The 14,620-nt window shown below is 37.4% G+C and overlaps 1 protein-coding gene across 2 annotated transcripts in view; it reads left to right on the top strand.

Annotated features, from left to right (window-relative positions):
* Window positions 1-555: 555 nt before the first annotated feature.
* LOC113094063 (UHRF1-binding protein 1-like) overlaps window positions 556-14,620 on the top strand; it is a 31,401-nt gene continuing 17,336 nt past the window's right edge. For both annotated transcript variants that reach the window (XM_026259709.1, XM_026259708.1), the window contains exons 1-5: window positions 556-731; window positions 12,213-12,375; window positions 12,481-12,519; window positions 13,533-13,624; window positions 14,128-14,317. In XM_026259709.1, the coding sequence (XP_026115494.1) occupies window positions 688-731; window positions 12,213-12,375; window positions 12,481-12,519; window positions 13,533-13,624; window positions 14,128-14,317 (528 nt within the window). In that variant the 5' untranslated portion in view covers window positions 556-687. The remainder of the gene's footprint in view (window positions 732-12,212; window positions 12,376-12,480; window positions 12,520-13,532; window positions 13,625-14,127; window positions 14,318-14,620) is intronic.

Raw genomic sequence — 14,620 nt, 5'->3', positions numbered from 1 at the left:
TTTCTTGATGAATAATTAATGCTGAATAATAAGCTAAAGCAAATGAAAACCAAGATATTAAAATATTATTAATATATGTATATATATACATGCGTTCACTTGAAGTTATTATTATTATTATTTATTTGTAGTTTATACATATATATATATATATATATATATATATATATATATATATATATATATATATATATATATATATATATATATATATATATATATATATATATATAAACTACAAATAAATAATAATAATAACTTCAAGTGAACGCATATATATATATATATATATATATATATATATATATATATATATATATATATATATATATATATATACATGTATATGTATATATAATGTATATATGTATAAATATATACATATATATGCATTTAGCAGACGCTTTATCCATAAATGCGTTCACTTGAAGCTTCATTACCAAGCAATATTAAATACTTAGCAATAAAGCTCTTTCTGACTCTGGGTCTCTATTTAGTAATGAGGACTTTTATTTTGACGTGCAGCCGGCGGACGTCGCAAGGCGGCGCTGCTGATGTCACGGGCGGCAGCAGCAGCAGCGGGTCGTGAGCGGCGTGTGAGTGTGTGTTTGTGTCTGTCTCTCTCTCTGTGTGTGTGAGAGAGTGTGTGATTGCCGAAGATGCTGGAGAGGTAGCTGCTCTGACGGGATGGCCGGAATCATTAAGAAGCAGATCCTGAAGCATCTGTCCAGGTAAGACACGGCTGGAGTGTCATGGTTTGATTCATCAGTGTCAGATGAATGGCTGTCGGTCTGATCACGGGTCTCACAGCACTAATAAACAAACACACATGCGCTCGGTGTGAATGCAGAGCCTGTGCGTGATCTCACATCAGTGTGAACGCAGATTTGACAGGCAAACAGATTGCAGCATCAGTGCTGGGATAAACACACACACACACACACACACACACACACACACACACACACACACACACACACACACACACACACACACACGCACACACATACACACTGTACTGGGCCTGTGACAGAGTAGAGTCAGGTTAAATTTGCCTTATCTCTTGAGGTTAACTTGGGAAACTCATAAACAGCATGGTAGGTAATATGCAGGTATTCTGAGCTGGTAAGTGAAGGTTGCAGGTTTGAATCTTGCTGATCAGTGGACTCATCACTGTGTCTCTTGGTGATTTTGTCAAGATGTTGGACGTCCTGAAACATTATTCATAAAAGCACTTCCATCAGTCCAATTCTGGTCATTTTCTTTGGGTTTTAGGGGTAGTTGATGGTTTATTTAGTCGCCAGTATAAAAAGATGAGTGTTGTTTGTTTTTTTCAATTCTCATTTTAATTATAAAGTTTGAATTAATTTAAGTATTTTTTTTTCTGTTATTATTTCTGAAAATATTTTATTTCAGTTTGTTTTTTAGCACTGCAAGTTAAACTTAATATATAATTTTAGTTATATTTAATTTTATTTCAAGTAACTCTTTTTTTTAATTGTTAATAATAATAACTGTAATTTTGATGAACTTTACCTGTGTAGTGTGTGTTGTAAGATTCTATACAGTAAAGACAGAAGTATCTGTTTGGCTGAACTGGAAGCCCTTTACCTTTTCCTTGATTCAGTTTTAGATGAAAGATTGTCCTGAAACAGATTTGGTCCAATGAAATCTGGGCTGAATGGTTCTGTTACTCTGTAAAATGGCAACTTGGCCATAATAAAAGTTCATGGTCTCCATTTTATCCTTGGCATTTTAATGCTTGGTTTGAATTGTTGGTACATGATTAGAGAAAAGGTGCTGGGGCATTTTTTACTTGAATAAAAATCTGCTATGTTGATAATATACCATATGGAAACCCGTTTCTGCCACTAAATATAAAATAAAACAAGGTAATTGTGAATTTTTATCTCATGATTCTGACATTTTTCTCAGAATCGCTAGTGCTGAAGTCAGAATCGCAAGCTCTAGAGTCTGAGTCGCGAGTCCTAGAGTCTGAGTCGCGAGTCCTAGAGTCTGAGTCGCGAGTCCTAAAGTGAGAATCGCGATTCCTAAAGTCAGAATAGCGAGGCCTAAAGTGAGAATCGCGAGCCCTAAAATGAGAATCGCGAGCCCTAAAATGAGAATCGCAAGCCCTAGAGTCTGAATCGCGAGCCCTAGAGTCTGAATCGCGAGTTCTAGAGTCTGAATCGCGAGCCCTAGAGTGAGAATCGCGAGCCCTAGAGTGAGAATCGCGAGCCCTAAAGGCTGAATCGCGAGCCCTAAAATGAGAATCGCAAGCCCTAGAGTCTGAATCGCGAGCCCTAGAGTCTGAATCGCGAGTTCTAGAGTCTGAATCGCGAGCCCTAGAGTGAGAATCGCGAGCCCTAAAGTGAGAATCGCGAGCCCTAATGTCTGAAACGCGAGCCCTAGAGTGAGAATCGCGAGTCCTAGAGTCTGAATCACGAGTCCTAAAGTGAGAATCGCGAGCCCTAAAGTGAGAATCGCGAGCCCTAAAGTGAGAATCGCGAGCCCTAAAGTCTGAATCGCGAGTCCTAGAGTCTGAATCGCGAGCCCTAGAGTGAGAATCGCGAGCCCTAGAGTGAGAATCGCGAGCCCTAAAGGCTGAATCGCGAGCCCTAAAGTGAGAATCGCGAGCCCTAATGTCTGAAACGCGAGCCCTAGAGTGAGAATCGCGAGTCCTAGAGTCTGAATCACGAGTCCTAAAGTGAGAATCGCGAGCCCTAAAGTGAGAATCGCGAGCCCTAAAGTCTGAATCGCGAGTCCTAGAGTCTGAATCGTGAGTCCTAGAGTCTGAATAGCGAGTACTAAAGTGAGAATCGCGAGCCCTAAAGTGAGAATCGTGAGCCATAATGTCTGAATCGCGAGTCCTAGAGTCTGAATCGCGAGTCCTAGAGTCTGAATCGCGAGTCCTAGAGTCTGAATAGCGAGTACTAAAGTGAGAATCGCGAGCCCTAAAGTGAGAATCGTGAGCCATAATGTCTGAATCGCGAGTCCTAAAGTCTGAATCGCGAGTCCTTAAGTCAGAATCGTGAGCCCTAATTTCTGAATGGCAAGCCCTAAAGTCTGAATCGCGAGCCCTAAAGTGAGAATCGCGAGCCCTAGAGTCTGAATCGCGAGCCCTAGAGTCTGAATCGCGAGTTCTAGAGTCTGAGTCGCGAGCCCTAGATTGAGAATCGCGAGCCCTAATGCCTGAATCGCGAGCCCTAATGTCTGAATCGCGAGTCCTAGAGTCTGAATCGCGAGTCCTAAAGTGAGAATCGCGAGCCCTAAAGTGAGAATCGCGAGTCCTAGAGTCTGAATCGCGAGTCCTAGAGTCTGAATCGCGAGTCCTAAAGTGAGAATCGCGAGCCCTAAAGTGAGAATCGCGAGTCCTAGAGTCTGAATCGCGAGTCCTTAAGTCAGAATCGTGAGCCCTAATTTCTGAATGGCAAGCCCTAAAGTCTGAATCGCGAGCCCTAAAGTGAGAATCGCGAGCCCTAGAGTCTGAATCGCGAGCCCTAGATTGAGAATCGCGAGCCCTAATGCCTGAATCGCGAGCCCTAATGTCTGAATCGCGAGTCCTAGAGTCTGAATCGCGAGTCCTAAAGTGAGAATCGCGAGCCCTAAAGTGAGAATCGCGAGTCCTAGAGTCTGAATCGCGAGCCCTAAAGTCTGAATTGTGAGATATAGGCCTAAAGTCGCAATTCAGATTTTTTTTTTCTCTGAATGGGCAGCTTTTATCTCCCAATTCTGACTTTATAGCTCACAATTCTGAGAAAAAAAGTCATAATTGCTAGATATGAAAAAAAAAAAATATATATATATATATATATATATATATATATATATATATATAAATTCGCAATTCTGACTTTATAACTTGCAATTCTGAGATTAAAAAGTCGCAATTACCTTGTATTATTTTTTATTCAGTAGCGGAAACAGGCTTCAATATTACCAGGATAGAGATATAAAAATAACTCTTCAGTTCATGTCCACAGTAGAGAAAGACTGTCTGAGATAATTTGTCCTTCTTCAGAAGCCTGAAGTGAACTCCAGTGTTTTGGCTCTGATTACCCAGCAGGCTCTCTGTGGGTGTTAAAACACATGCTAGTTCCTGCTGTTCTCAGTCACAGCTGAAGCTCCGCCAGCTCTCCCTCATTCAGATCAGCCACTCCACAGCTCACTGTGTCAGCTAGCCGTCAGGCGGTCATGCTTGTTTAAACAAACACATACTTCCAGACCTTCTCCTTACAGGGCTTAAAGTTCTCCAGCACCGTGCCGGAAAATACTGGTTCACACAGTTCCGTGCGGCATTTACCTGCAGAAAAAAAAGTCATGCTACATTTAAAAACACTTGTTAATATCACGTTCCAGTTCATGAGTTCTCCTTACAATGCAAGAGAGGAACACAGCTTTCACGCTCAACCAAACTAACATTACTAGTCAATCAGAAGTTTTTGCTCTTATGAACACGAGACTTGCATTAGCTGATGATTGGAAAAGAAGCCTGGGTCTCGAGTGCGACACATTGAAAAAGCTGCGAGGCGCAATGGTCAAAGATTTCCATTTACAAACCCCTAGTGTTTAGTATGAGCTCATAATTTTCCAAGTGTATGATATAGCTTTCATTCTTCAGGTAAATTATATATTCATGAAAATATATATTTGAATAAGGAAAGCGATAACTTTGCCATAGTATCCTTTCAAATGTTAAAGGGTTACTCCACCCTAAAATGAAAACGTTGTCAATTAATCACTTACCCCCATGTAGGGCTGGGTGATATATAAAAAAAAGATTGTCAAAATTTTTACAATATTCGATATATATCTCAATATGTTTGCATTTGCATTTAAATAATAAAAAAAACATGATTTTCTTTTGCCCATAAAAAAAAAACTGAAGCAGTGCAAATTAAGTACAGAAAGTGCATTCTGTCAACTTTTTAGTGCATGCAATTCACAATTTATAAGCAACTGGGATAAGTATTTTATTTTAATTTTTTAAAAAGTTTTTAAGCTAAGAACACAAGTCTGTCAACTGTCTGCAATTTTAATAGAAGCTCTGTGGCATGAAACTGTTCCTACTGACATTAAAAACCCTCTTAGATGGGGAGCTAGTTGATGAAGCACATAGATATTTCTTATATATAAATGAATACCAAAGACTTTTGCATTCTCTCTGTCTATATTATGGAAACTGGTAAACATATCAGTGAAATTCCCCAATAGTAATTCCAAATGGCCATAGCCTATGTTTCTCTATTCAAACATCAGCGGTCGAGTAAGTGCATTTATTTTGCGATCACAAATGCAAACAATACAGTTGAGATCACACGACAGAACACAGACCGGCTGAACGATGCTTTCATTAGATCGCTCAATTCCAGCTTGTTCGTGTTTTCAGATTATCGTCGGCGGCTCTTCCGCAATGAGGTTGCCAGATTGCTTAAAATAAGCAAAAACCGGGCAGAAAATGTTTCCTTGTAACATTGGAGCTCTGATTCGGAGATTTAAACTCTTGTTATCTGGCAATCGCTATCAGCTCTCGTAGTAGAGGGGCGTTGAGCAGTCAGCAGTTACAGGTTCCTTTTTTGTACATTTGGCGCGTTCTGTTGGGAAAGTATGCTTGAATTTGAAATATTCTATATTCCCGATATATTCACATTTTACATCGTCGTCAAAATTATTCCGATACTATCGCTAATATTCGATATATCGCCCAGCCCTGCCCCCATGTCATTCCAAACCCGTAAAAGCTTTGTTTGTCTTCAGAACAAGAATGTCTTTCTGACAATGACTTTTCATTCTTTTCTGGACCTTGAGACTATTATTTACTGGGCAGTCTATGAAATTGTGTTCCGAAGACGAACAAAGCTTTTCCGGGTTTGGAACGACATGGAGGTAAGTGATTAATGACAACATTTTCATTTTAGGGTGGAGTAACCCTTTAAAGTTGCCACAGTTATTGCATTCTTTGCATGTGCTGCACTTTATTTGTACTGTTTTGTTTTATTTGTTTATTTATTAGAATTTGAAAGATAATAACAATATTGGTTGATAAGTGAGATCTGAAAAGAGTAGTGCAAGTCCTTTGATATTTTGCAGTATCTGTACGATCTCTAAGTTAACATTTAAATTTTTTTTGTTTTTGTTGTCATTTGAACTGAACTGTAGTTTTCTGTAGTATTTAATGTACCATTATATCTTTTGTACAAAACAATTTCAGAAATGTCTTGTTTTAGATCGTAGGTCATCTTGTACTCTGTCAAGGACAGAGCAAAACATGATATCAAAGGCATCCGAAATGTTAGATGTGCTTGCACCATATTGTAGTGAGAAACCATTTATTTTTTTTATTTTTTTTTTCTGTTTCAATTATCCCTCCATAATCTATAATCTGAGCCTGTCAAGGGCTAATAGTGACAGATACGTTACTAGTTAGTTTCAAGGAAATCATTTCTTTTATGTGTGTTTGCCAAATAACCCTGTGTATGTGGTCATATTGAGAGTTAGGGATTTTGGCAGACCTCCATCTCTAAATATGAAAATCTGACATGTAGTTCATAATTTTTGAGACACATCCCGGACAATCCCACATGAATAACCTGGGGTTAAGTGCTGTAGTCATATGACAACTCGTGGATTGAACCATCAACCTTCAGCTTATCACGCTGTAGAGAGAGACACCATAAACTCAAACCTGAAGTTTTGTGGCTTTTAATGCATGCCGGTCACTTTTGAGTCTTTGAAATACATATTTTAAGCAGTTATCCTCCCAGAAAACATCATTTAATACTGATGACTCGTCTTGCACTTAGGGGCGTGTGCTAATCATTGTCCAATCAGATCTCTCTAGAATGAGAACACCTGCAACTGACCAGATAATCATGGTTTGTGATTGTGTCATAAACTAAAGGCCAATGACTATTAAAAAAGACAAGCCCTTTAATGTGCCTGGCCTAAAGGAAATAAAAGAAGGAGAATTGCTCTCATCAAACCATTTCCACGGGTTTATAACCAAAACAGCCCAAGGATTTGTATGTTGGAGTCTGTCTTTTATAAAAGACTGGACTTTTTTTTTGTCATCTAGTTTGCGTTTTCTGGGATAGAAGCTTTTAGCGAAAGGAAAATGGCTTGTGTGACGTTTAGCTGTGGTTTCTTCACAGAAGACTGAACTCACAAAATGATTTCTGAAGATCACTGAAGACTGGAGTAATTCAGCTTTACATCACAGGAATAAATGGCATTTTACACAATATGTGCACATAGAAAACAATTGTAGTAATATTTCAACATTTTACTGTTAATTGTATTTTTGATCAAATAAATGCCGGCTTGGTGAGAATAAGAGACTTTTTTCAAAGCATAGTGTGCATGTGGGTAAATGTAGATGTTTTTTTTTTTTTTTTTTAAGTGCATATTAGTTCATTTATGTGTTCATTTAGTTAAAGTCAGAAATTGGCTTGTATTATTAATTTAAGCTGTAGTTGAATTTTAGTTGCCGTAAGTGTTTTGAACTATTTCTGAGCTAATATGTAAATATACACGTTTTTTTAGGATCATTATCACATGATCCTTTAGAAATCACTCTAATGTGATGATTCATTATCAAAGGTGGAAACAGTTCTGCTGCTTAATATTTTTTCAGAAATATAAATATTTTGTAATAACAGTATACACAACACCTGGACAGTAATTTGGGGTCAGTATTTTTTTTTCTTTCTTTTTTTAAATAAAATCAATACTTTTATTCAGCAAGGATGTGTTAAATTGATAAAAAAGTGATAGTAAAGAAAATATATTATTAGAATATATATTATTAGAATTTTCTTTTTTCTTTTTTGAATAAATGCAGTTCTTTTTAACCTTTTCTTCATCAAATATATTAGACAGCAGAACTGTTTCCAACACTCATAATAAATCAGAATATGAGAATGATTTCTAAAGGATCATGTGAGAGACTGGATGTTACATGTGACTCTGAAGCCTGGAGGAATGATGCTGAAAATTCAGCTTTGCATCACAGGAATAAATTATTTTTTAAAGTATATTCAAATAGAAAACTATTATTTTAAGTTGTAATAATATATCACAATATTACTGTTTTTTTTTCTGTATTTTTGATCAAATAAATGCAGGCTTGATGAGCAGAAGAAACTTCTTTCAAAAAGATAAAAAATAGTATATATATAAATACACACACACACACACATTTTATATATATATATATATATATATATATATATATGTGTGTGTGTGTGTGTATATATGTGTGTGTGTGTGTGTGTGTGTGTGTGTGTGTGTGTGTGTATGTATGTTTATGAATATTTCAAAAGGATGACACAAATGTATATTATTTGTTTTGCTCTGTCGCCCAGCCCTACTCTGAAGTGTCTAGAGCAAGAGCAAGACAAAGAGTGAGAGAAGCACACACACACACACACACACCTGCTTCACTCTCAGGAGACAGACACAGTTTCCAGACAGCAGTCTGTTGTTTGTCACACAGTCCTCTGTTCTCTCAGCTCTGTCACATCTTCTGCTGCATTTCTACTCACTGACTTCATTTATTATCTCAATCTTTTAGTGTCATTTAGATTCTGTATTCATATTTTGATTTTTTTTTTTACATTTTAATACTTTTAATGTTATAAAGTTTTTTATATGTTAAGAGTCTATTAAATGTGTGTTTTTGTTATTTTTATATTTTTATTAGTTTTTTTTTAAAAGATGTCTGCATAGTTTAAATTACTTTTTCTTTTTTAAATGTATTTTTATTTTAGTACATCAGGATGAGAGATGTTGAACTAGTAGTTGTAATATCTTTATTTGTCCCTTTACAAGGCAATTTATGCAGCATCAGACCTCACAAACATACAGATTTATAAAATACAACACCATAACCAACCATAAAACATTTACAGTACAGTACACAGTTCATATACTATTTAAAAAATCATGGTACCCTTTACCTTTGTGTTTCAGATAAGTATTTACACTCAAGACTGCATTTGACGCAAAAGACCTAGAAGCTTTAATCATAGCAAAAGTTAAAACGGTTTCAATAAAAGATCTAGAAAACATTACCAATATAGATTCATCCACATCAAAAGACTTAATCTTCCTCAATAAATATAACCATTTTTGTGCTTTTGATACAACACGATTTGTGTTTTCCACCCAACTAAGCTTATCGTCAACAACTGTACCCAAATACTTGTATGAACTAACCTTCTCAACAACTTCTCCCGCAATAACTACTTTAGATGGAGTATCAACATAATTATCATATCTTTAGTTTTGGAGACATTAATTTGTAGATTAAAATAATTCATAATGGGCCCAGGCTCTGTGTCACCCTGTTTTAACAGATTTAGCACCATATGTATCATCGGCATATTTAAATAATATGTCCGTCTGAAAACTGGCTACTGCACCTGTCTGTATATAGAATAAATAATAAAGGTGAAAGAATAGAGCCTTGGGGGTATCCCACTGAGGAATAAAGTTCCCGGGAATGTTCTCCATTTACCCGTACTCTCTGAGATCTTCTGGTCAGAAAATCTAAAATCCAGGCCACCAAACCCTTAGGAACATCAAATTCGGACAATATTTTATTTTGGTTAAGGTTTGTTTTATTTCAAGTACTGAGATCTATCTATATATACTGTATATAAGCCTATGTGCACTACATGATTGTGATACTCTGTGATGCTAACAGATTAATGACAGTGATATTATTCCCAGTGTTGGGAAAGCTCACTTTCTACATGAACTAGTTCAATTCACAAATTTTAAAATGAACTAGTTCAGTTCATAGTTCAAACTACAAAATTTTGAACTAAGTTCTCACAGTTCCAAAAATGAACTAGTTTCATTGTTCTTTTTTTCCATATGTTGCTGCGACCTATTATTTTTCAAAATTATTGCAACAGCCCATATAGAAGCACAGACAGCAATTATTTTATCAGTTTTAACAATGAAGCTATGCGTCAGATTTCATCGTCATATCCAATTTTGAATCCTTATCCAACCAGGGTTTACATTAGCATTGAGGGGACAGCATTTCCCCATTGTTGCTTTAATGCTTTGTCTCCCATTCTCACCGACCTTGTCATAAACATCATAAAATTATTTTAAATGATCATACGCCTTCTTGCTACATGCTGCTGTCGCCTCGATGGCTTTTTTTTTTTTTGTTGATGACGCGTCACGCATGCGGCAGACGGCGGTGCGACACTGGTGGCTGGTGTTGCCAGATTGGGTGTTTTTCAGCTACATATTAAGACCCGTTTACGGTGTGTTTTAGCCGGTTTTTCGCCTGGAAGGCTCTATAGAAATCTGGCGTGCCGTTCACAGACACCAGAATGAACGAGTTGACAGTAACGTTCATCGGGCATTAATACAGCACGTTCAGTTCACGTTCGCCCAAAATATGAACGAGTTCATGAACTATCCTTCAATGAACGCGTTCAGGCACAACACTGATTATTCCACACTGAGAGTGTGTTTCCAGATCGGACTGAAAAGTGCTAATGAGAATTGTGGTCACTGTAGAGTAAAGAGCAGCGTGAACATTCTCCAGAGCTGCTGCTTTTGTGTTCCGCTGAAGAAAGAGAATCACACAGGATTCATTAAAGCATCACAGAGTGTCGCATGATGATGAAACGTGACTAGAGTGCTGTGGTAATACTGTATGGCAGTGTTTTCCCTCTCGTTGATCTTCTGAAGGCTGGGTTAATCTTTGAAGTCATTGAACAGATGGAGATTTCCCATTCAGATGCATGAAACACTTCAGCTGCTCTGAGCTCTGCATCTTCAGTGAATGTGCTGGTTTTATCTTAGGAAGTGTAAAGGCTGTACAGTGAATATTAGATGTGCTCTGTGTGTGTGTGATCCCTGCAGGTTTTTAGGGCAGGGGTTAGAAACACTCCCGTGGGCTGAAAGCAGTCTCACTGCAGGCCTGCTGTAATCTCATTACTCAGTGTTAGTCAATGACCGTCTGTGTGATGGGGGTTCAGCTCAGACATTAGTACCTATAAATATAGCCGAGAGTTCAAGGAACACGAGTCTTACGTGTTCCCATGACTTCAATGCTTGTAGCTCATTGGTCGTTGAGTTTTGTCCTCGAACACAATGACATGACACTTTTATCTGTATTAGATCTGTTTATTTATCAGTAAACACATTAAATCTGGAATGAATGTGAACCGAATATGACAAGCATGTTTTTAATTGGATTTCACTTTGTATATTTTTGAGGGGGTAATAAAAAAATTGTCAGGGTCATACTTCTGCTCCAGTATAGCAATAAAGAAATCCTCATTACATGATAAGATTATGGAATAGAAAACCTTAAGTTTAGCATAATGTTTTTATTTATTTATTTTTTGATTTGAGCAGACCTGCTTATTAATATTTAAAATAATTTGATCGATCGTGTGTCTTAAGATTGCTTAAACTCAAGGGACGGTCAAACTGTAAAATGACGTGGTGCAACTCCCCTAAAATGTGCCGTATTTTTCGGACTATAAGTCGCACATGAGTATAAGTCGCATCAGTCCAAAAATCCGTCATGATGAGAAAAAAAAAATAAGTCGTACTGGACTATAAGTCGCATTCATTTAGAACCAAGAGAAAACATTACCGTCTCCAGCCGTGAGAGGGCGCTCTATGTTTTCAGTGTAGACTACAGGAGAACTGAGCAGCATAGAGCGCCCTCTCACGGCTGGAGACGGTAATGTTTTATATTGGTTTATTTCTCTCGGTTCATGTCAAATTAATTTTGATAAATAAGTCGCACCTGAATATAAGTCGCAGGACCAGCCAAACTATGAAAAAAAGTGTGACTTATAGTCCGGAAAATACAGTAATGATATTTATGAATTAATTATTGATTAGAATTATTCAAATAAATAAACATAATTAAATTATTTAAAAAATGTGTTCCTAAATGATTAAGATGAGTGCTTTAATTGTATGTAAGGTGCAAATATTATTGTTTTTTCACTTGATGGTTACACCAATTGACATTTTTTGAGTCATCAAATTCCAACTAGTGTAAATGTTTTTCAAAATCATATGAAACTGACATGAATATTTATATTAACTTTTTTCTTCCCTAGTTCGCTAGTTTTACCCCTTTATCATACTTACTTTATACTTAGTATACTTTTTGACTCCTACCTCTTAAAGCATTTAACCAGAGTTTGTTTCGTCTTGTGTAGGTTCACTAAGAACCTCTCCCCGGATAAGATCAACCTGAGCACGCTGAAGGGAGAGGGGCAGCTGTCCAACCTGGAGCTGGACGAGGAGGTCCTGCAGAACATGCTGGATCTGCCCACCTGGCTGGCCGTCACCCGCGTCTACTGCAACAAGGCTTCTATACGGGTAGATGGAGGAATTGTTATTGTTCTCATGCTAAGAGTTCATTGGAAACGATCAGATATTTAAACAAATTCAGTGTTATTTAAGTGTGTGTGTTTTCTCTGTCAGATACAATGGACAAAGTTGAAGACCAGTCCCATATGTTTGGTAAGAATCTCCCTGTTAATGTGTTTCCCCTCTTGCATAATTTGTCATCTCTCGGTCACATTCTGTCATCCCTCTGTTTATCACATGATCTCCAGTTGTTTTTCACTTCTGCAACAGTACCCTTGTATCAGTTTTGTGCTTTTCCCTCAAAAGCTGCCGCATCTGATGAGGTGTCCAACAGTGACCGCAGTCTTTTTCAGTGGCCGTGTACACCGTTCATTTCTCCATAGTATTAGATTTGAAACATAAGCAAAATCATAACAGCTGATTTAAAGCAAAAACAGTTGCAAATGTAAAAATACAGGAGTAAGAATGAACTACTCTTGTAAACCATTGCGAACGATAAGGTTGAATAAATCTGGGTCTTTCTTAACCCTCATAACTGTAGTATTTAGTAAGGGGAACCACATTATGCAAATGTTATTTTTTGCAAAAAATTTCCAAAATTATGCAAATTCTATTTCTTTTAATTACATTTTGTTTTTAATATTTATTTATTTAAAAAGATATAACTATTAAAAATAAAGTCTCACCTTCTGTGTTCGGGTCCATTTTGACCCGGGTATTAAGTGAGGCTTAAAATGATCCCGTATCTTACACATGCTCTCTTGGGACTACATTTTATGGATAAACGTGAAAATGCACGCCTATTAATGAACAATTGCAGCATGGAAAATGGATCAACTTTTTCCTCCTAAATTTAAAGTGTTCTTCTAAATGATTTTTTATGATCTATTCAGATATACAGTTCCTTCTCACGATGACTGTTTTATGAGCTGAATTCAAAACTGGTCTGCAGATTTTGAATGCTTTATGATGGTTAATGCTCTACCATTACAACATCCCATATTAACTATCATTATATTGTTAACTAGTTAAAAGTTATCTAGATTCCTAAAGCATGCTGCTCTGGAGATCGCAGGGAGATTCATATTTCAGTGTGGTTCATCATAAAGAAGTAACTGACAGCCTCAGAAGTTCTGACCTGAGCTCTGTTTCCTCTCCCTCTGCAGTTCCTGGATAAAGTAGAAGTTGAGATGAGGACCTGTGAGGAACCCCGGCCCCCGAACGGCCCCTCTCCGATTGCCATTACTGCAGGTCAAAGGTCAGAATGATCTGCAGTGTTCCTTTTAGTAAACCAGATCCAGTGTTTTAACCTCACTATGATCTTTTCTCCATCATGCACATTGACGTTCAGGTTCATTAGTCAATATTGTTATTTGTGAATGATAATGGATTGATAATGCAGAGTAAATCATATCGCACCATTTGTGCAGCAAACAAATGATTCCTCAAATGGTGAGCATAAATTAGATCTGTCCCCATGGGTCCTTAAAAAGCCTTCAATCTATGTTTATCGCATGTAAAGTCATAAATTTTTTTAAATATCTTAAATGGGATTAGGAAAATCTTAATTTCTACTTTAGAAAAAGAGAAATTGTGAAATAGCTTAATTATTTAACTTAAACTAGAAGTGGTTTAAATAAATAAAAATATGGCACCTTTGCTCCTACACACTTGCGGTTTCAGAGCAGTTTACAGTCAATGTATAGCCCACATTCATGCCAAGCAACTGCTTATGAAATCTTCTGTTTCTGATCTCTGCAGTGAGTATGGCTTTGCTGAGAAGGTCGTGGAGGGAATGTCTGTGATCATCAACTCCATCACGATTAAAGTTCAGGCCCGAGCGTTTCACGCCTCCTTCGAGCTCTGGCAGCTCCAGGGCTGCAGTCTCAATCCCAAATGGCAGAAGAGCGACCTGCGCTACACACGCATTACACATCCTAAGAGAGGAGAGGTACAGTACAGAGCTGTTTTGACAGTGCTACACACCAGTAGAAGTCTTTATCTGGTTTTTGTGGCATTACAAAGAGACGCAACACCTTTCAGTATTAACTGTCCGTTTCTTCATTTTAAAGAGCTAGTGAATCATTAAGGTGAAAAATCACAATGGTTGCATAATCCAAAAGCAGCACTGTCACAGTGCAGAGATCAACAGCTGTGAGATCAAAGTGTTTTTACACATCACTTCCCCTCCTCTTGTTCCTCTTTCGCTTGCTTTGCTTCACTCGGAGATGCACATGATCGTGAAAAAGTCCCT

The sequence above is a fragment of the Carassius auratus genome, unplaced genomic scaffold (genome assembly GCF_003368295.1).
Source record: "Carassius auratus strain Wakin unplaced genomic scaffold, ASM336829v1 scaf_tig00215236, whole genome shotgun sequence".
In the NCBI taxonomy this organism is placed as follows: domain Eukaryota; kingdom Metazoa; phylum Chordata; class Actinopteri; order Cypriniformes; family Cyprinidae; genus Carassius; species Carassius auratus.
This window is presented reverse-complemented; position numbering and strand designations above follow the sequence as displayed.